General features: G+C 51.9%; 1 protein-coding gene across 3 annotated transcripts in view; it reads right to left on the bottom strand.

The window, feature by feature from the left end:
* The window catches only part of MED27 (mediator complex subunit 27), a 208924-nt gene that overhangs the window by 52515 nt on the left and 133835 nt on the right, over positions 1-22574 (bottom strand). For all 3 annotated transcript variants that reach the window (XR_010729024.1, XM_066255891.1, XM_066255892.1), the window contains exon 4: positions 17111-17204. Coding sequence is in view for 2 of the 3 variants with exons in the window: in XM_066255891.1 (XP_066111988.1) it covers positions 17111-17204 (94 nt within the window). In the remaining variant the exon portion in view is untranslated. The remainder of the gene's footprint in view (positions 1-17110; positions 17205-22574) is intronic.

Here is a 22574-nt window from a genome sequence, read left to right as displayed (position 1 = left end):
GCGCCCCGCGGCCTGGCTCCAGAGCCTGAATTACCAGTTTGCTTATGAGGTGGGATGGTGCTGGTGATGGTGGTGACGAGGACAATGATGATGACAACAATGAGGATGTAGAGCCAGTAGCCACGGCCACCATCACAGCAGCCTGGCCCATGCAGGTTCGCACTGGATTCGGACAGACGGTAATGAAACAACGGAGCCAGGAATTGGTGGGCCATTACCTTTCATCCTAGCTTGCACCCCGCGGGCAAGTAAAAACACACACTGGGCTCCAAAACCCACTCATTCAGTGCTCACAGAGCTACTGACTTATCCGAGTTTCCTAGAATCAAAGGTTTCTAGCTCACCAGCCTTACTCACCTCTGTTCCTCATCTCCTTCTCTCTACACAAACTGCACAAACTGGCTTCTCTTTCAGCATCCCACCATCTTGGCTGCCTCTCTTCTCCACATGGCCTTTCTCTGCTCTCCTCTCTAAATCTAATCTCAGGAACCGAGAGACAGTAAGCTCCTGGTCTGCCCCACTTTATAGTGTAGAAATCAAAACCTTTAATCCAATATACAAACAAGGAAGTCTCTGATACAAAGCCACTTATCTGAGGCATGATGGGATTCCTCATGGAAGTGCACCACCCCACATCATGCAATCAGTCAAGGGTGTGGGGAAAAGCTTAGTCTTAAAACTAAGCCTTGGGCTATAACCACCCTGCCTGCTTACAGCCTGTCCCCCACACACAATACAAACTATAAGCAAGCAAACATATATATCAATTTACAAATTTATTTGACCAACAGAGGACGATGGCAGTGATGACCGCTATCACTCTTATAACTATATATCGCCCAATCAGTTCAATTAATTTAAATTAAAATTCAATATAATACAATTTATATAATAATACCATCGGCTGTAGTAGTGTAAACTCATGCTCATCTGGTAATTCAATTGCCCACGGAAATGGATTGTGCGTGTCGCTTTTATTAAAGCCAGCGACTGTTTCTTCTCAATGCAGAGACACAATGAAAAGAGTAACTGGAGGAAAAATCAACTGTGTAGATTGGGATTAGGGAATAAAGGAAAACACAGAGATAAACTGCTTTTAAAATCCGCTGAAGATTTAATGCAGCTCTGGACGGTTTCAATTATTTACATGCTTGGTCTGCGCAGTGTAAATCCGGGCTAATGAGATTCAATTGCCATGCATAAATCTGCGGCCAGACAGCCTGATAGTCTGCAGAAGCAGCGGCCGGCTCCCGTGTTAATAACTCTTCAAAACAAAGATTATGATTCGGGAAGAGTAACATCGTTTCGCTTCCCGTTATTGATTGCAGCGGGTGCTGAGAGAATGGTTCCATTTGGTCAAATACAAACCGGGACAAGGTACAAGGGATTCAAAGAACCTATTGATCAACACCGTTGTTCTTCTAATAATAAGATCAACAACAATTATTTGCACTGCCTCTTTGTCCTGTGGAAATTATGAGGTCCCAAGGGAAGGCCTCTTTGTAAAGTGCCCATGTCCACACAGAGGGCGGCGTGAGCCACGTAGCAAGGTGGGACGCAGTGGACGGCAACGGGTGGCCGGCCAGACCGCAGCACCCCACCAGGGGCTCTATCCCGACTTTGCCGTACGTAGTAGGTGCTACTGTAGGAACTGCCAAATGGCATTGTAAAGCAAAGGGATCCGTCTGAGATCAATGCACGACACTCCTGTGCCCTGTACCCCCTGTAATACGGGAGAGCAGAGCTTTAGGAGCACAAAGGAAGAAACTGCTTCAGCCGAGAAAGTACGCGCGGGCTTCCTGACAAGCAGCACTGGACTCCAACTGAGAGAACGCACGAGGATGCCAGGGAGGGGACAGCGGGCTCAGAGCACAGCAGCAAAAGGACAGGGGGCGTTTGGAGAATCTCGTGGTTCCCAAGGAGCCTCTGGACTCGAGGAGGGATTTTCGCTTGTCAAAGTGGAGAGAGCTACTGGTACGCAGTGGTTCGGGGCCAGGAACGCTCAACCTTCTGCACACACTGCCAGTTCCATGCGGAGAAACTGTCCAACCCGAAACACCACCAGTGCCTCCACCGAGGAACACAAGAGGGCTGAGGACACCCAGGCAGGGGCAGGAGGGTTCGAGGTAAACTGAGGCCAGGATATAAAGACCATGGACGCTTCTGTAAGGAGGAGGGAGGGCTTTGTCCACAAGCAACCAGGAGCCAACAGACTAGGAGACTGGCCTGGTGAGGGCTGCCCTTTAGGATGGTCACTCCAGTATGGGAGATGGAGTAGAGGGGCCCAGGAGAGCAGCCGGAAGTTCAGCACCAGGAGCCGAGGGCAACGCAGGGCAGGGCAACGCAGGGCAGGGCAGCGCAGGGCAGGGCAGGGCAGGGCAGCGCAGGGCAGGGCAGGCGAGCAGGGCGGGCGGGCAGAGCCTGCTGGGCGGGCGCGAGCAGGACCCCCGGCACACCAGTGGGGATGGGCCCGTGTGTGTGCTTGGGGATGGCTCCGCTAGGGATTACAATGCGGGGTCATTTCCCACACAGAATGTGATCAACAAGTATTTGTCACAAAATGAAGGTAAGTACTGGAACAGAGCTGTCAGACGGGGGGCAGGGTGTAAGACAAGTCGTCTGGCAATCAGGTGCTCTGAAAACAGACCCAGCACTCACCATTAAATAAAATTAAATTAGACAATCTAAAAACAACACGCACTGCAAATATTTTGCCTAAGAAGAGGAACAGTACTGAGACCATGCCCCCTGCCCTCGGGTCTGCTCCGGGCAGAGTTCTCTGGAGGCTGGACCCTCAGGGCAAGCAGCACCCTCAGTTAGCCAGCAGGGGTGAGACGTCTCAGGGCTGGACAGAACTATCATCCAGGGAGCTCGAGGCATTTTTTTTAAACAGATGAAAGTCTGAAGCTGTCACAGACTGGAGTCTGAACTGTTGCTCTGTGAGGGCTTGGGGTTATCTTTCAGCTGTGCGGCCTCGGCCTCTTCAAGCCTCAACTTACTCATCTGGAAAATGGGGATAAAGCCCCTTTCCTCCTGGGTCCCAAGCAGGACTGAGAGGCGGTGCCCGGGAAGCAGTGAGCTCGGTGCCCGGCCCGAGACAGCTCTTACCAAGCAGTGAAACTACTGAAGAAGTCTATTTCTGCACCCAGGGAATTTTGTACTGAAGGGACCGCCTTTCCTTTACAAATTTTCATCCTAAGAACAACTCATGATTGCATTTTAAAAATAAAATACTATTAAAAAAAAAAATAAATAAATAAAAATCAAATACTATTTAGTGTTTCAATCTGAGAGCAAAGAACTCCGCCCCCCACCCAAGATAAGCAGACTCCCAGCAGGGGCCGGGTCTCCCTCCGGGACACTCGGGGACACTCAGGGACATGGCCGCGCCCTCAGTCTGCACTGCAGCTCACGCCACCCCCTAACAGCTCGTCTCACTATTTAAGACCACTTTCGATTCCGTTTCCCTCACATGCTCATGGCTGTGAAGGAGTCTTGACTCAACATGCGATTCTTCAGCACCGGCTCCGTGCAGGCCCCGGGCCACACTGGGCTGGGGCCAGGCCGCGCCGACCCAGCACTCTCCCTGGCGGGGCTCCCAGGCTCCCGAGCACACTGGGTAGCAAGTCGTGTGCTGCCCTAGAGAGAGGTAAGTGTCTTCAGAAAACAAAGGACACCCTGGGAGATGGGGTGCAGCCAGGAGGAGCCTCACTGAGCAGGGACACACGAGTGAACCTCGTTGGCTCTGAGGAGCAGGGCCGGGCAAAGGCCTGAAGGCAGGAGTGGGCCCAGCCAGGGGAGGAAGCGCCAGCAGGAGCCCGCCCACGTGGGTGGACGGCCCAGTGAGGACCTGAGCTTGCAGGGCGGGCTCTGAGCAGAGAAGACCTGGGGCTGGACCTTCCCTTTAAAAGCCCGAGGCTCTGGGTGGAGACCAGGACGGAGGCGGGGAGCAGAGAGCGGTCAGGAGGCTGTTGTGCTGACCCAGGCGACAGGCGGCAGAGGCTTGGGCCAGCGCTGGCAGGAGAGTGGGGCCGAGGTCACCTTCTGGACCCAACACACAATTTCATCTAATGTGTAGATCTAAATAGGCATACTTAAAAAATGGAACTTCTTGTTTTAAAATAATTTTGGACAATTTCAGATTTACAGAAAAGTTGCAAAAATAGGACCAAGAATTCCTGATTACTCTTCATCCAGCATTGCACCACGTGAGCTTGTGCTGGTGTGCGCACACCCGCTCCACTCTCTGTGTGCACACGCGCACGCACAGGCGTGCACACCAACATTCACGCTGTCTGTCACCAAACTACCCACTACTCTTAGTGTCCACAGATGAGTCTTGATTCTTACGTGAAACAATCATGACCACAGTGGCTTCTAGTTCACTGTTCATTCATTCACATTCTACTCCAAGGAACAGCTCTCCTGCAGCTACTGCTGTTACACAGGTACCGCCACTTCCTTTGCTCACTAGTTTTGGATTGATACTGCTTCTCTGGGTCACAACCCATTACTGTCATAACTATTTGGTGCCCAGCAGTCCCAGGTGTGGCCGCAGGGCCCCGCCGCACTGGCTTCTCTGTCTCCATTACTGATGTGCGTCCCAACCTCTCTGGCACAGCGAGATGTTCCAGGTTCACCCTGTACTAGCTCTGCCCCAGTTCCAGGCTCAGTCATTTCTCCAAGAAGCCTCATTCCTGCCTGTGAGAATGATACTTAGAAACAAAGATGTGGACAGCAGATGCACAGAGGGTTCCTGGCATCTTACTGCCTCGAGACCTTCTTAGCAGACGGGCTGGGACACACATATCTGCTTCCGCACCTATCTACATGTACATATTTTTTATTTATTTATTTATTTATTTTTACAGAGGCAGAGATAGACAGGGACAGACAGACAGGAACGGAGAGAGATGAGAAGCATCAATCATCAGTTTCTCGTTGCACGTTGCGACTTCTTAGTTGTTCATTGATTGCTCTCTCACATGTGCCTTGACCGTGGGCCTTCAGCAGACCAAGTAACCCCCTGCTGGAGCCAGCGACCTTGGGTCCAAGCTGGTGAGCTCTTTGCTCAAGCCAGATGAGCCCACACTCAAGCTGGCAACCTCGGGGTCTCGAACCTGGGTCCTTCCGCATCCCAGTCCGACACTCTATCCACTGCGCCACCACCTGGTCAGGCTGTACATATATATTTAAAATAATTAGATCACCCTGACACTTCCAATTCCAGTCTGACTCCGAGGGTTCACACCAGCACTCTCCTCCCTCTGTCCTGTCCCGTCCCTCTCCACAAGGCAGAAACCTGGCTCCCATTACACGGAATTTACTTCCTTATTTGCTCGGTCCTAGAATATGCAGAAACGGTTTCAGAACTGCTAGCTCATACCTCTGTGAAAAACTCACCAACCACCTCGAGTTACTGGGAGTTCACAGTTATAACAGTCCTTAGCCTAAGGATTTAGTCAAAACGCCGTGTTCAAAGGATGCTCCTCTCCAGCGTGGCTGCATCCTTCCTTCATGTGAAGTTCAGTTAGGTTTATTTATTTCCAGTCTGGTTTTTTTTTTTTTAATCCACTCCTGTCAATTAGATTTATTTTTCTGAGGATGTGAAACATGACCTTGGTTCTAAAGGTCAGAACTGTATACAGAAAGGAATACTCAGAGACACAGCCTCCCTCTTCCCTACACTCCTCCCTCTAACCAATTCCTTTGTTTGGGTCCATCTGTCCTGCCTGCTTCCCTCCCCGGGAGCAGGGAACAGGGACTGTCCACCCCTTTCTTACAGAGAGGAAGCATATTAAGGATACTCTTGCACTTAGCTTTTCTTCCCCTTAACAATGCATCCTGGAAATCTCTTTCTGTGAGTCTCCGAGGTCTTTCCCATTCTTTTTTTAAACATAAAAGAGCAATGGTGTGGCTGTAGCATAAGCTCCTCAGTCGCTAGGGCCGGGGTTGTGACTCTCAAACACGCAGCAGTGAGCAGTCCTGCGCACGTGGCCTTTCACACGGCCAGGCGGACTGGGTCCCCACAAGCGCCGAGTGTCTGGCTCGCACAGGCTCACCAGCAGAATGTGTTGTTATACTTCTCTAATTTTTGCCAATCTGGTAGGTGGGAAATGGTACCTCAATGCAGTTTTAATTTGCATTTCTCTAATTACGAGTAAGGTTGAACATCTTTTCATATGTTTAAGTACCATTTTTATATCTTTTTTGGGAGAGGGGAGGGACTGTCTCTTTTCCTCATTTTCTACCCCAGTTCTGGTCTTTTTCCCTTCACTTTTAAGATTTTAAAGCGATCTTAGGGGTAGCAGTCTGTCAGTTGTATCTGACTTTGTTATGCTTTTTTTTCCTTTTATGACTGAGGCCCCGCTGACTCCAGATGCTACCTTTCTCAGATGCTCAGCTTTCACAGGTACTCGGGTCTATTTCCGGTCCGGTTTACTCTGCCAGCCGCCTGTGAGCCCACCAGCCATGGCCACACAGTTCTGGTCACAGGTGCTCTGGGCTGCGTTTCCATGTCTGACAGGCGACGCCCGGGTGGCTTTTTCTCGGTGCTTTCCTACCCTCTTGCATGCTTCTTTTTCATGTAACTTTTAATATCAACTTAAAATATATTTTCATAAATACTTTAAATTCATTCACATTTATTGGTATGATTGATCTATGTGGTCTTAACCTAGTTACATAATTGTTCAGTTTTATGTGTTGTTATATTTTCTTTTTAATTATTAAAAAAGTCGCACTAATTTGAGAGAGAGTAGCGTCAACTCCTTCTATGCAGTTGTGCGCTCACTGCTTGCTTCTTGCACGTGCCCCGACCAGAGACTGAACCCGTGACCTGGGCGTGCCGGGACGATGTTCTATGCACTGAGCCACTCAGCCAGGGCCTGTGTTGTCATATTTCCAATGTCTCCTTCCCTGCGCGCTGCTCTCTCTGCTTGTCACTGTGTGCTGCTGGACTCTGTCTAGGAGGTTTAGATGCTTGTTCTCCTGCTCTCCATCTTACACTCTAATGCCCTCAGACCCCATTCTCTTAGATACCACTTAAGCATCCTAGGTATCAATTTTTTTTTTTTGTATTTTTCCGAAGTGAGAAGCGGGGAGGCAGGCAGGTAGGTTCCCGCATGCGCCCGACCAGGATCCACCTGGCATGCCCACCAGGGGGTGATGCTCTGCCCATCTGGCGCCTGAGGTGGAGGCCACAGAGCCATCCTCAGCGCCCAGGCCAACTTTGCTCCAATGGAGCCTTAGCTGCAGGAGGGGAGGAGAAGAGAGATATACCACTGAGCCAACCGGCCAGAGCCCCGTCTGTCAATCTTTAATGGTGCCTTTATGTCTCATCGCCACACATACAAACACCAGTGAGCTCACTCCCCTTCTGTCTTACCCCTCCTCTCATTTTTGTTTAGACTGTTTGCGCTCTGTCAGAACACACGGCACTCGTACAGAGTACTGCACCCTCACCGCTGCCTTGGTCTCAGTCTTGGACCAACAACGAAGGAAGTCACCTGCTCACAGTCAGCCTCCAGGCTGCAGCTCTGCTGCCCATCTCTCGGCTGGACGGAGCGCATCCGCCTGCAGACGCCCCAGGACGGGCGAACAGGTGCGGGCGTCCACGCTGGCAATGGCTCTTCTCTGGCCTCACGCTGGGGAGACACAGGTATCTCTGACCACACTTCCTTTGGAAGTGCTGCTCCACTGCCGCCGTGCTTCACCTACTGATTTCGAGATTCTGACGCGAGTCTAACTCTCTTGCCTTGCAAGTTATCTGACTTTTTTTCCTTCTTGCTTGGAAGCCGTGGGGATTCTTTTCTGTACCTTTGAAGTCTTAATGGCATTACTAGAATATATCTTAGACTTGACTGTCACTGGTCAGTTTTCCCAGTTTTCCCGGCGAGCCCTCTCCACGTGCAGATTCAGACCTTTCGCTCTGAATACGTGACACTCAGTAGTGCTGGATATTAGTTCCGTTCCAGTGCACGTTTCCTCCTTCGCGCCCTCCAATCACACCCATGTCCTTCCTCACCTCTGCGTCTCCTCCCGCCCTCCCTCGGAGGCTGTCTTCATCCCCTCTTCCTCTCTCAGCTGTTCCCCAGCACTTCTTCAATGCCCTTTACTAAATTCTACTCGAACCTATTCTTTCCTTGAACATCTTGAAATTTAGTCCATTTCTGAGATCATTTTTGCTTATTTTTTCCATTTTTTTTACTGAATATAATAAATCCTTTTCATTTCTTTATGGGGTTTTTTGCCTGTCTCTGTTTTTACCTTCTGAATTTCTGACTCAGGAATATATTTCATCTCTCCAAATACCCACAATATTAAACTCAGCACACAGTGCCATGTTGAAAAGGTTTCCTCTGCTCTGTGGGGCCTGCTTCCTTGTGGTGAGGGGAGGTGGTAGTGGGGCAGGGGGCTCCTTAAGTTGCAATGTTTAGTCCTTCAACATTTTATTATAAAAAATTTCAGCCTGGCCTGTGGTGGCGCAGTGGATAAAGCATTGACCTGGAATGCTGAGGTCACCGGTTCAAAACCCTGGGCTTGCCTGGTCAAGGCACAGAGGGGAGTTGATGTTTCCTGCTCCTCCCCCTTCTCTCTCTCTCTTCTCTCTACAATGAATGCATAAACTCCTAAAATAATATTTTTAAAAATTTCAAACATCTAAAAGGTTAGAAGAACTATTGAGTGAACACCCGTATTACCATGATCTAGAATCTATAATTACCATTTTGTCTTAATTATTACATAGATCTCCATCTCACTAGCCACTGATCCATCTTAATTTTTTGAGGCATTTGAAAGTTGCAGACATCAGACAAGCGTACCATTGAATAGAGTTCAATGTTTAAGTATTTTTTTGAGGTAAAATCTGTCTACGGTAAAAAGTGCGACTCCTTAGTCGACCAGTCTCTGAGTTTTGAGAGCTGCACACAACCACATCCAGCCCGCCTCCACCAGAGGGCGGGACCTGCTCTCCAGGGCCAACACCCCTCTCCTCGCCCTCACCTCGGCTGGGTCCGGGCTGGACTTCCGGGCAGGGTCACACGGTGAGTACCCTCCGGGTGGGCATGTCCCAGCAGCCCTGTGCACGGTGAGAGTGCAGCTGGCCACTCACTAGGGTGTGGGCTTTTCTCCTTTTTTTCTATTCACAGATTTTCTACTCACAATTTGTCCTCTGGTTGTGTTGGTGGTGTTTCCTTTTTGTCATTTTATTGGTTCGTGCTTTTCTGTATTTTTTGCAGGCTAGGCGAGAGCCTTGGATTTAGACGGTCAATCATAACATTTCTGATCGCAGACATTTTCAAATACAAAGGAGCAGGGATGATTGATGACCACCCTAATTAAAAATGATCCAAATTTAGGGTTTGCCACACTTGCTTAATCTAGCCCTCTGTCTTTTTTGAAATAGTTTAAAGAAAACCTCATTGTTACAACAGGCTATTTCAACTTATCCGACGCTTCGGGACCCCCCTCTAAAAACCAGACCTCCGGTTTCATAACCACGAGGCCATTATTACATCTAACAAAATTACCAACAATTCCTTGGTATCACCTGACATTTAGACCATGTCCAAACCCTTCGGGCTGCTTTAAAAAGTATTCTTTTGAAGAAACTGGCATAGCTGTCGTGCAGAACGCTGGACACTGCCTTGCCTCTCCCCTTCCGACCTGCTTTGTAAACCTCATCATTTCAAGTCATGAACAAACACCCACTGGTGGCAGTGCCTTTGGAACCGCTATTTTGAAACTGAGTTTGATACATTGTTCTGAGTATCCTTTTAAGCTAGACCTGTTTCTCCTGAGAGCAGCAGTGCTGACACCTGGGCCTCAGAACCTCACTACACTCTTGGAAATAAGACCAAGGACCTGGAGGAACTTCCATTTCTGTGGGATATGGTGTCAATATTCCCGTATGAGAAAGAAAGCAGAAACGTGCAGAACACAAGACGCCAGCCAGTAGGTATCACGTGATGACGTCACCCCACATCATGTGGCCCCCGGAAACTTCCACGGGGAACTTGCAAATGCAGGGGTGTGAGAGGGAAAGCAATGTCGTGGGGTCGCTGTAACAAGCCTCGACTCTGGGAACCCCCAAAACAGGCTCTGTGACCCCTTCCCACTGGACGATTTTGAGAACTTCTACCTTAAAGAATGGGTCTGATTTTTTAAAACAAATGCAATTTTTATGTGCCCAAAATGAAGTGAAAAACAAAAGCTGGTTTTTCTTATAAGTTTTAAAAAATGGCATTTAAAAAAAATTTTTGTTTTATTAATTTTAATGGGGCGACATTGATAAATCAGGGTACATATGTTCAGATAAAACATCTCTAGGTTATTCTGACATTTGATTATGCTGCATTCCCATCACCCAAAGTCCAATTGTCTTCCGTCACCTTCTAACTGGTTTTCTTTGTGCCCCTCCCCTCCCCCATCCCCCTGTAACCACAACACTCTTGTCCACGTCTCTGAGTCTCATTTAAAAAATGGCATTTTTTAAAAAGCATATAACAAAGAGTTCCGATAACAATCTATGTTGTGGCAGAGAAATCTCTGAAAACACTGAAGTTACTATCTCGGTATCCCTACACTTGGAAAAATCCGCTTTCCGACTTCAGAACCGCCTCCTGGGGAAACATCGTGGCGTTTCCACGGGAGCCGCACGACGTGTGCACTGAACCGGGGCTTCTCAACCTTGGCCCTGAAATGTGTCGGCACGGCTCAAAAAAGACGTGTCATTCAAAAGCAAGGCATGAATATGTTAGAGAAATTGAAGGTTAGTTAAAATGTGTATTTGAAAAGACTGACAAATGAGTGTTATCTGTTGTAAGTCACATAACATATAAAGATTAATTTACGTAATATCAAGGCATCATTCAAATATCAGTTGAAGCTTCACCTTTTTTCTTCTGTTCTTACATTTTTGTACCTAGTACATCAGTCAAAATTATAGATTAATATTTTAAAGGCCAAAAGAAGGCAGCTGCTTGTTCTAGTCTCTGACTCAGTTTAGCTCTTGCAGTATTTTGACTGTTTGAAGAAAATTAATAATGGGATGTTAGGTGGTAGATTAACTGAAACTAAGTATCAACATAGCTAGATTTATTTCTGGATGACTGAGCTCATCCTTTTAAAGAGCGGAAACAGAATGTATTACATCATGAGTTATTAACTCACAAACACTGAAGCAGCACCCTCACCCCCGAGGGAGCTGAGAGAGCCAGCCACAACGCATTTAAGGCTCAAGCGGCTGCCAGTGCAGACTCACATCGGCTAGGGAGCAGAGCGTGCGGGCTAGGGAGCGGAGCGTGCGGGCTAGGGCCCGTCGCCCAGGACTCACAGAGGTGCCCGAGTGAGTGTGCTGAGAGTTCTGCAGTCAAACGGGTGTTAGCGCCTTAGTCCTTCACGCTCACGCAGCAGGCCCCCACAGCAGCCAATCTGGGCAAACACGGAAGACAAAGAGGCTTCTGCCTGTCACTCGTGTATTCACTCGGCAAATACTACTGAGCGTCTGTCTCCCCTCCCCAAACCCCCACCAGCCACGTCTCCCAGCACACACGACCTGCGGGTCCATCCGCGGGAAGGGGGTGCAGGCGCGAACTTCCAGGTCAGTCACAGTGCCCAGGCCAGAGGCGACTGCTCCTCAGTTTCTGATGGCTTCTAATGCCCTGATACCGCGAGGCCAACAGGGAAAGGCTGGCTTAGCTTAAATGAGTCAGATGGACCTCTATCGCCTTAAAAATGCCAAGCCTACTCTTCCCCTCTTCTCTCTGCCCCTTTCCAACTGTGAAGAGACCGCTGCTGATGCCCGGGGGCTCCCAGCGACGGTCGCCGCCCACCTGAGGCACCTGCTGCTTCCTGAGGGCGACTGCTCGTGGAGGAGGAAACCCAGACCGGGATCCCCAAAACCTGCCCTTTGCTCCTGGGCTCTGCAGTTCGACCACTTTATGCCGTTTCCCATGTAGATGCACAAAAACCCCAAAGACCCCCTACACTAACATGCCAAAAGCAGAGACATCTGCATCAGCAATAACATCAGAACAGCTGATGGTGGAAGCCTGGCCACCGGGCGCAGCCATTCTGGGCCCTGTGTACACCGTACACCGCGTGTCCATTTCACAACTCCCGCAGCCCTCGGGAAAATCCACACACCCCCCCCCCCCCCCCGTCCCCTCCCAGACCGGCCTGCGCTGGCTCCGTGGCCCCGGCTGAAGCTTAAACGTGCATTCCGGTGTATGTACCAGAACGCTCACGCCACCACTAAAAAGCAAAAATCAAAAACCACCCAAACATGCACAGACAGGGAAAGAATAAAGTGGGCACAGTCACAGGACGGACTGTCACGTGAGAAGGAAACGGTGACATCACCAGACCACACCACCAACTCAGCTCCGTCTGACACAGCACATGCAGCAGGGGACTAATTTTATGAAGCTCGACAGTGAACAAAACTAAGTGACCCATTACGCAGGGACGCGGTCCGAGCGGCAGGGAAGAGAGGGAGCATCGGGACAGGGGTCCGAGCGGCAGGGAAGAGAGGGAGCATCGGGACGGGGGTCCGAGCGGCAGGGAAGAGAGGGAGCATCGGGACGGGGGTCCGAGCGGCAGGGAAGAGAGGGAGCATCGGGACGGGGGTCCGAGCGGCAGGGAAGAGAGGGAGCATCGGGACGGGGGTCCGAGCGGCAGGGAAGAGAGGGAGCATCGGGACGGGGGTCCGAGCGGCAGGGAAGAGAGGGAGCATCGGGACGGGGGTCCGAGCGGCAGGGAAGAGAGGGAGCATCGGGACGGGGGTCCGAGCGGCAGGGAAGAGAGGGAGCATCGGGACGGGGGTCCGAGTGGCAGGGAAGAGAGGGAGCATCGGGACAGTGGTGACCCTGGGAGGAGCGCGCGGCAGTTGTTTTGCTTCCTCCATTGCGCACCAGAGTAGTTATGTTTTGCTTCCTCCATTGCGCACCAGAGTAGTTATGTTTTGCTTCCTATGCTGAGTGGTGCGCTCACGGGTTTATCACGCTTTATGACTGACATACACATTACACACTGTCCTTTGTGTAAATCAAATTACATAATAAGTTAAAAAAATTAGTCTGGTGCCTGGCAGCCCAACTCTTACTTGCCACCATCATGAGCTACATCAGAAAGGGGACAAGGATCGTGGTGGCTTGGGAGTCGTGTCCTGTGCATGACCCAGGAGGGCTGCCTGGTTTTCTGACTTGTAGAATGAAAACAAGGGTGCTCTGCACCCACAGGGCCACCAGGCGGATGACAGGAGGCGAGCGCTGCGTCAGCTCAGGCTCTGTCCAGTGACGCCTGCTCCGGCACGCAGCTCGCCGCTGCCCCGCCCCGGGGAAGGACCCCTCCGCTCCACGCACAAGGGTGCCAAGGTGCGACCCCCACCTGCGCAGGCTGCGTGAGCACAGACATGGGACGGAAGGCTGCTGACGGTGAGCCATCTGGGGCGCAGGGCCCCCGAAGGACTGCTGTCCTGCTCCTGACGGCCCTGGGTGTGCCCTGCTGGCAGGTTGGCATTACCTTCACATCCAAGCGCCCCTGCATCATGAGGAGTGAAGTAAAGACAAAGCTAACGCCTTCCTTGCGTAAGTCAGAGCAAGTCCCTGCTGCCTGCCCTGGAGGGAGGCCGGCGGGCTCCGGAGGAAAGGCCGTGCTGTCAGAGCCCACGGCGCAGCCCGGCCCAGGCCAGGCCAGCAAAGACCGTCCACAGGCTCTGTCCTCACAGCCGGGCCAGCCAAGACCGTCCACGTGCTCCATCCTCACAGCCGGGCCAGCAAAGACTGTCCACGTGCTCCGTCCTCACAGCCGGGCCAGCAAAGACCGTCCACGTGCTCCGTCCTCACAGCCGGGCCAGCAAAGACCGTCCACATGCTCCGTCCTCACAGCCGGGCCGGCCAAGACCGTCCACGTGCTCCGTCCTCACGGCCGGGCCAGCAAAGACCGTCCACGTGCTCTGTCCTCACGGCCGGGCCAGCCAAGACCGTCCACGTGCTCCGTCCTCACGGCCGGGCCAGCAAAGACCGTCCACGTGCTCCGTCCTCACGGCCGGGCCAGCAAAGACCGTCCACGTGCTCCGTCCTCACAGACAGGCCAGCAAAGACCGTCCACGTGCTCCGTCCTCACGGCCGGGCCAGCAAAGACCGTCCACGTGCTCCGTCCTCACGGCCGGGCCAGCCAAGACCGTCCACGTGCTCCGTCCTCACAGCCGGGCCAGCAAAGACCGTCCACGTGCTCCGTCCTCACAGACAGGCCAGCAAAGACCGTCCACGTGCTCCGTCCTCACAGCCGGGCCAGCAAAGACCGTCCACGTGCTCCGTCCTCACGGCCGGGCCAGCAAAGACCGTCCACGTGCTCCGTCCTCACAGACAGGCCAGCAAACACCGTCCACGTGCTCCGTCCTCACGGCCGGGCCAGCAAAGACCGTCCACGTGCTCCGTCCTCACGGCCGGGCCAGCCAAGACCGTCCACGTGCTCCGTCCTCACGGCCGGGCCAGCCAAGACCGTCCACGTGCTCCGTCCTCACGGCCGGGCCAGCAAAGACCGTCCACGTGCTCCGTCCTCACAGACAGGCCAGCAAAGACCGTCCACGTGCTCCGTCCTCACGGCCGGGCCAGCAAAGACCGTCCACGTGCTCCGTCCTCACGGCCGGGCCAGCAAAGACCGTCCACGTGCTCCGTCCTCACGGCCGGGCCAGCAAAGACCGTCCACGGGCTCCGTCCTCACGGCCGGGCCAGCAAAGACCGTCCACGGGCTCCGTCCTCAGGGCCGGGCCAGCCAAGACCGTCCACGTGCTCCATCCTCATGGCCGGGCTGCTCTCCACGAGTCTCACCACCTCCACAGCCTTCCGGAAGCGCTGCGCTCCAGACGAACACAACCTGTCCCAGACTGAGCCCCGGACAACACTTCCCACCCCTGTCCACACCTCCTGTGGAGGAGCAGCGACTGGCACGGGGAGCAGGGGAGGTGGCAGCTGCCGTCCTCCCAGCTGCCGGTCCCCTTCAACCTCAGGGCTGGGGCACAGCAGCCAAGGGCCCAGAGACCTGCTGTCTAATAAAATACTGTCTTCGAAAAGTCAAAGCCAAATGAAGCAATTAGGTGGAAAGTATGATTATTCCTGGCAATTCGATTCTAAATCAGATCACCCACTGCTGTTTCTGTATATAAGCTCTGCCTTATGTGAGTTCCCGTGTCACCTAGAACAGGTGACAACCAGCGAGCCAGACACATAGTGATCTGATCTAGCCACTCGTGAGGGTGACATGGTGCCCATCAAAGGGGCTTCTCCCCTTGAGCTGAGCCCTACCCTCCCGTCGGTCTAGTCAACAGAAGCTCCGTGAGAAAGCAGACGAGGCTGGCCGGTCCCTGTGAGATCAGAGCCGGCCTCCCCAGGCGGAGTCACTAACACCGGAGACCTGTTTACCTGTGGTCCTGTCCTCCCGCTCGTCCCCCTCGGCGCCTAGCTCCGCCTTCATCACGGAACGAAGCTCAAGGACCAGAAGAAAGGCGCGCATACCCGTCTCCCCGGGACGCCCTCATTTCTGTCTCCACTAACTCTCTGGTCCTTGTCAAGTGCGCAGAAGCCAGGGTTTGTTTTAGCTGCTGGCTCTAGAGAATCTTCTCACTTAGACAATCTCGACGCTGAACTGAGGCAGAAAATAGTTCACGTTCTATAGACAGACACAGATTGTTCCCTTTTTCTGTCGAAAGAACATCGCATCATCTCATTCGCTGTACTTTTTAACGGAAGGAATTTTAAAGAAAAGTAGCATGTACCCAGATAAAGTTGACTAAGTATTTCCCCCACAGATGAAATATCACAAAGCCCCCTTTTCCTTCCTTAAGAGAAAGACACAGGCGTGACAACGAGCCTGTCCTCCGCAGGTCAGAGGTGCGCGCAGACAGCAGCTCATCCGGGTGACGGCCCTTCACAAGATCTTACACCGGTAAAGTGCGGATGTGCGGGCTGTCTGCACGAGGCCCCCAGCAGCACAACTGACGCCCCGGTGAAAAAAGCCCTCACACCAAGGCTCAGAAACCACCATGCTCGTTTAAGTCATTCTGCTTTCTGTAAAATGCGGGGCTGCTCACAGCCAGTGGTCAGGAAGGAACTCTCCAGTGCACACTGCACAGAGTCTTAGCAAGTTTCTCGTCATCATGTCTCCGCGTCTTTTTTTTTTTTCTTCTTCTTCTTAAGTGAGAAGTAGGGAGGCAGAGAGACAGACTCCTACATGCACCCCAACTGGGATCCGTCCAGCAAGCCTGCCTAAGGGGGCGATGCTCTGCCCATCTGGGGCCATTGCTCTGCTGCTCGGCAACCGAGCCATTTTATTTTAGTGCCTAAGGTGAGGCCATGGAGCCATCCTTAAAGCCCGGGGCCAATGTGCTCCAACCTAGCCATGGCTGCGGGAGGGGGAGAGTGAAAGAAGCAAGAGGGGAGGGGAGGAGAAGCAGTTGGGCGCTTCTCCTGTGTGCCCTGACCGGGAATCGAACCCTGGACATTCACCAGCAGGGCGATGCTCTACCGCTGAGCCAACCAGCCAGGGCTTCTCTATGCCTTTTCAATCACTGTCTTGGGTGAATTCACACAGATACAAACACCAAGGGGGAGGTCCTGAGGCCATATGCTCACAGCAAACCAACAGGAACAACACAACTGGGAGCCCTCAGTGATCTCATCTCGGAACACGATCTTTAAATACATAATGGAGTTCATGAGTGACTTCCCACAGACCCTGGCTTTCTTTCAAGAGGGTGTTTTTTTTTTTTTTTTTAGCAGGACTTGATAGTTGAGCATTACTCTCGGCTCTGGGACAACATACACCGGGTTCGGCAAACACCAGGAGCTGACTTGCAGGGGAAACGGCCTTGCGGGCTCCTTCCTCTCTGCTCGGCGCGTACGTGGGCTCTGCAGTTTCCCTCGAGAGGAAGGTTTCAACGTGCAGACGTTCTAATGCGTGGAATGCCAGTGGAGAGAGATGCTGCTCGCCACAGGAGGGGGCGGGATGCGAGTTCCCTTCGGCAGACCCACAACACGGAACCGGAGATTTCATCTGGAGGCCCATTTCCCCCCACACGCCCCTGCCGACGGCCCGCAGAGCTTACCAGAAGCATTGCTGATGTCCCATTGGGTCTGGACAACTGGATGGACATTTCAGGAAACATTCTGTCAATGCGGCTGATCACGTCATCAACATATCTGAGGGGGAAGAAGAAACACATGTGTGAACTTGACCCTAGTCAAAGAAATACAAATGCACAGGGGACTGAAGACTTCTTTTTTCAATTTAATTTTTTTACTAGTAGAATAAGCTTTCAAGAAGGTAAACGGGATAACACTGCTTTAATATTTTTTTTATAAAAAGTATGCCCCTGTTCTTCCTCTCGCCTTCCAGAGCCAACCATTTCCTGGTGATTTCCTCAGTATTGCTACATAGTATTTTTTCCTTTTTATTGATTTTTAGAGAAAGACACAGAGAGAGAGGAGTAGGGAGGAGCGGGAAGCATCAACTCATAGTTGCCTCTTGTATGTGCCTTGACCAGGCAAGCCCGGGGTTTTGAACCGGCGACCTCAGCATTCCAGGTCGACGCTTTATCCACTGCGCCACCACAGGTCAGGCTACATAATGTGTTTTTAACGTCAGTTCTTGCCTTTTCATTTCATGCCATGGCCTAGTGGCTTTCTCCTACCAGAGATCAGATTTTAGCTGTCCCCTTCCTGGCCCTTGGGTTCTGGTGACCAGGGAGGGCCAGGGGCCCTCCCTCTGTTCTTCAGTGGGAGAGGCAGCCACCGCCACCCACCGCACAGCTCCAGCGGCCTCCCGGTCTCCTGTCTGGCTTCTCACCTCCATCACTGGACTACCCCCCCCCCCCATTGAACTCCTTCTGTCCTAAGTGCCTCAAGCCATTCCTGCTGTCCTGGCTGACTCTAACTGGTCTCAGTTATGTCACAATTCAGCTGCTGATTGAATGGGCATTCGCTGTTCACATTCTACAGTTGCCGATTGGATGGGCATTCGCTGTTCACATTCTATAGCCTGCTCATATAGTTTTTAGTGGCTCAGGGGTACGTTTATTCACTTGGTGCATAGCTTTCTGTTCTGCCTTTCATATGATGAGTTTTCTATGCACCTACTGCAGTGTTATCCCTAACCGCCCCCTCCAACCGCTCTCCTCACAGTCACACAGCCTCGGCCACCTCCCAGTTCATCTTCCCTTAGACCAGGGGTCTCAAACTCAACTCAGCATGTGGGCCGCAGAGCAAGATCACAGCCATTTGGCGGGCCGCACTAGGTCTACAAAAGGCAACTGTTACGCAACACTTTTCTCACTGCAGTTGAAAACAAAAAAAAAATCAGTACAACAAGCACAATCCTACATGCAGTTTACTCAGTGTCACAAAACGACCAGAAACTGTAGTTCGCATCACAACTGCTGTTAACTAAGCTAATATCTAGCTAGGATGCTAGAGAAATGAAAAATACAAGTAGGCCCCTAGGCTTACTTAATTTTATCCAAAATATTTTGAACTTCGTGGATTAGTCTGCAGGCCGCACAAAATTGTTCGGCGGGCCGCATGCGGCCCACTGGCCGCGAGTTTGAGACCCCTGCCTTAGAATCTCCTCTGAAGGGAAGTGCTCTGGGGCTCTGGCCCAGGGGCACCACTGAGGTACTGACTTGAGGCTCTCGGCACGGCCCCTGGCAGGGACTAAGAGCTCAAACCCTACCCTCTTGGTACTGGGAGCCTACCCTGGAACAATGCCCTGTCCCAGTGGGAGGAGCTCTCTGTCCAGGCTCCCTGTGAAGACGCCAGCCCGCAGTGGCGGCAGCGCTGCGTCTGCTCAGGTCCTCTGAGAGTGAAATCACACCGGCGTTTGCGCCCGCTATCCAAGTCACTGGATACAAAGGGGATGTATAATACAATAGCTTAGATGCAAAACTATCCATTAAGGATTTTGCATTGGATTTCGCATCTGTTGGATATGACAAATTAAATTACATGTCCATTAGATCAGGGTCATATAAAAGCTATGTTCTCTGGGTGGGCGGGAGGGGGGATTAGCTCTCCACCCACAACATGAAAAGATTTCAGTCTGCGACCCAGGGCTCCTGAGAGGCAGCAGACAACATAATGCCATGTGTTTAAAAAGTGAACACATCAGCTATAAAAGTCAGGGAGTAATCCTACTGATTCACTCACCAGGTTTTCTTAAGAAATGCTATGTGCAGCGTAAACTTCAGGCTGGAGAAGAGAAGAGCCATGCAGGCCGGTGGTGAAGAAGGACTGGGTAGTAAGGAGACAAGTGGAGCTGTGTGAGAGGAGGGGAGGGAGCGGGAGGCTGTGTGCCACCGGGGGAGAAGGCCAGAGGGTGGGAGCCGTCTCTCAGCGACAGACAGCGGCCTTCCGCTATGGGAGGGGCCGGAAGATCAGGATGCGGCATTAATTAAAAAGCAAACTACCGCCTGACCTGTGGTGGCGCAGTGGATAGTGTCGACCTGGAAATGCTGAGGTCGCCGGTTCGAAACCCTGGGCTTGCCTGGTCAAGGCACATATGGGAGTTGATGCTTCCAGCTCCTCCCCCCTGTCTCTCTCTCCTCTCTAAAATGAATAAATAAAAATAAAAAAATTACAAAATAGTCAAACTAAAAAAAAAAGCAAACTACCTCAGAGAGAACGAGGTATTTCTTACCAGCAAGGCCCTTTCTGTTGATATTTAAAATGCCTAGGCTACCCTTGACTGGTTGGCTCAGTGGCAGAGCATCAGCTTGGTGTGTGGAAGTTCCGGGTTCAATTCCCACCCAGGGCACACAGAAGTGCCCATCTGCTTCTCCACCCTTTCCCCTCTTCTTCCTCTCTGTCTCTCTCTTCCCTTCCCGCAGCCAAGGCTCCATTGGAGCAAAGTTGGCCCGGGCACTGGGGATGGCTCCATGGCCTCCACCTCAGGCGCTAGAATGGCTTTGTTGCAACAGAGTGACGCCCTGATGTGCAGAGCATCGCCCCCTGGTGGGCATGCCGGGTGGATCCCGGTCAGACGCATGCGGGAGTCTGTCTGACTGCCTCCCGTTTCTCACTTCAGAAAAATACAAAAAAAAAAAAAGAAAGAAAGAAAGAAAGAAAAAGCCTAGGCTATTAGAGAAATGCAAATCAAGACTACAATGAGATATCACTTCACACCTGTTAGATTGGCTGTTATCCACAAGACAGGTCATAACAAGAGCTGGAGAGGCTGTGGAGAAAACGGAACCCTCACCCACTGCTGGTGGGAATGTAAACTGGTACAGACACTATGGAAGATAGTATGGCGGGCCCTCAAAAAATTAGGAATAAAGTTACCATATAGATTAAGACTAGAGTTACCATATGACCAAGCAATCCCTCCACTGGGTATCTACCCAGAAAACTCGAAAACATTAGTATGCAAAGACACCTGCACCCCCACGTCCACAGCATTACTCGCAATGGCTAAGACATGGAAACAGCCAGCGTGTCCTTCGAGAGAGGGCCGGATAAAGAAGAAGTGGTGCATATATACAATGGAATACTTCTCAGCTGTAAGAAATGATGACACATCGCCATTTATGACCACATGGATGGACCTTGAGAATTCTATGCTAAGTGAAATAAGTAAATCAGAAAAAGCTCAAACTATATGATTTCACACACAGGTGGGATATAAAACTGATCCTCATGGACAGAGATAGAAGTGAAGTGGTTGCTAGGGGTGAGGAAGAGGGGAGGGCAGTAAAGAGGGACAAGTATACGGGGCAGAAAATGATCTGACTTTGGCTGATGGGCACACAATGCAATCAAGCGCAAATAAAAAAAGAAAATGGCTAAGAAATAGTGACTAAGAAACCACACCTCGTGCCCCACAGTCCCGTCCAGATTTACTGCTGCATGATAATACAACCTTGGTGCTAAGTTTAAATGCTACAAAAGGTGAAAAGATGAAGAAAGAAGGAAATGAACTCGTTTTCCATCACTGCCTGGTGTTTCTCGAAACGGAAGAAAGCACATGGCAAACTCCCGGTCAGAAGTTCACGCCGGGTCACTGGACATGCACGTGTTTCTTTTCTGAGTCTGTATGAGGTTGAAACCCAGTTGCTTCACTCAGCAGAAAGCAAAACTCTGCTGTCCTGTGTGAATGGAGGTCATTGCTAAGTATATGCTAATGGAGGGGTGGGCAATGTCTCCTGAGCCAATCCCCGATCAATAGCCATCATAGCTGCGGACAGCAGAATGCAAATGAACACACAGAGCTTCAGCACAAAGGTAACCTCAACATTTGCTCTCTCTGTGCAGTTCACCTTGAAGGTTTTGGAACACTTTCTGGAAAACCTGTCTCTTCCGTAGGCTAGAATAGGGGAGCGGGTGGGGTAAGTGAGGACTCCAGAATCCTGTTCTGCGTGCAGATTTCTAGGATGCCTTCAGGGAGGGCCAGGGTGCTAGGTGGGCAGACGAGCTCCTTGCCACCTCAGACCCCTCTTCCGAGAGTTCTGCACGTGTAAAGGTGGCAGGGGGAGAGAGCTTTGGAAACGCATCTGCTGACCACACAGGGACGAGGAGAGGTCTGTGGTGCTGCTCCCCTTTTCTTCCCGACCTGTAAGCCCCTAAAAAGCTCAGTACACTCAACCCGAAGGTTTTATGAAGCAGAAAAAGAAATTTCAAGGAGACTGTTTTTCATTCACATGCCTAACATAAAGGAGATGCAAATTACCTTTCTGCAGGTAACGTTCTGTTTGCCAAAAAGGGAAAGAGAAATTTCAGCTGTGTCTTCAACTGAGGAAAACAATGTCTAAATCCTAGCAGCGGAAATCAAAACATTTCATTTTTAAGGAGACCCAGATTTCGGAATGCAAATCCAGCGCTAGTGACTTAACAGTGACATGAAGCTGGGGACCAAGGACGGTCCTTTCTGCCACGGGTGGGGCTGGTACAGAGGCGGCTGTGCACCAGGCCCCTCTCCGACAGGATAGAACTCCTCCCACCTCTGTCCCCCAGGCCAGCGCCTGTTGGCGTGCTGGGCTCAGTGTGCGGGGCTGGGGACAGGTAGAACAGCGTGCTGGGCCGGGGACAGGTAGAAGGGCATGCGGGGCCAGGGACAGGTAGAACGGCGTGCGGGGCCGGGGACAGGTAGAATGGCGTGCGGGGCTGGGGACAGGTAGAACGGCGTGCGGGGCTGGGGACAGGTAGAATGGCGTGCGGGGCACTCGGCATGTGGGGCTGGGGACAGGTAGAACAGTGTGCGGGGCTGGGGACAGGTAGAACAGAGTGCGGGGCTGGGGACAGGTAGAACAGCATGCGGGGCACTCGGCATGTGGGGCTGGAAACAGGTAGAACAGCGTGCGGGGCTGGGGACAGGTAGAACAGGGTGCGGGGCTGGGGACAGGTAGAACAGCATGCGGGGCACTCGGCATGTGGGGCTGGGGACAGGTAGAACAGGGTGCGGGGCTGGGGACAGGTAGAATGGCGTGTGGGGCCGGGGACAGGTAGAACAGCGTGCGGGGCCGGGGACAGGTAGAACAGGGTGCGGGGCTGGGACAGGTAGAACAGCATGCGGGGCACTCG

Source organism: Saccopteryx bilineata, chromosome 2 (assembly GCF_036850765.1).
Source record: "Saccopteryx bilineata isolate mSacBil1 chromosome 2, mSacBil1_pri_phased_curated, whole genome shotgun sequence".
Lineage (NCBI taxonomy): Eukaryota > Metazoa > Chordata > Mammalia > Chiroptera > Emballonuridae > Saccopteryx > Saccopteryx bilineata.
This window is presented reverse-complemented; position numbering and strand designations above follow the sequence as displayed.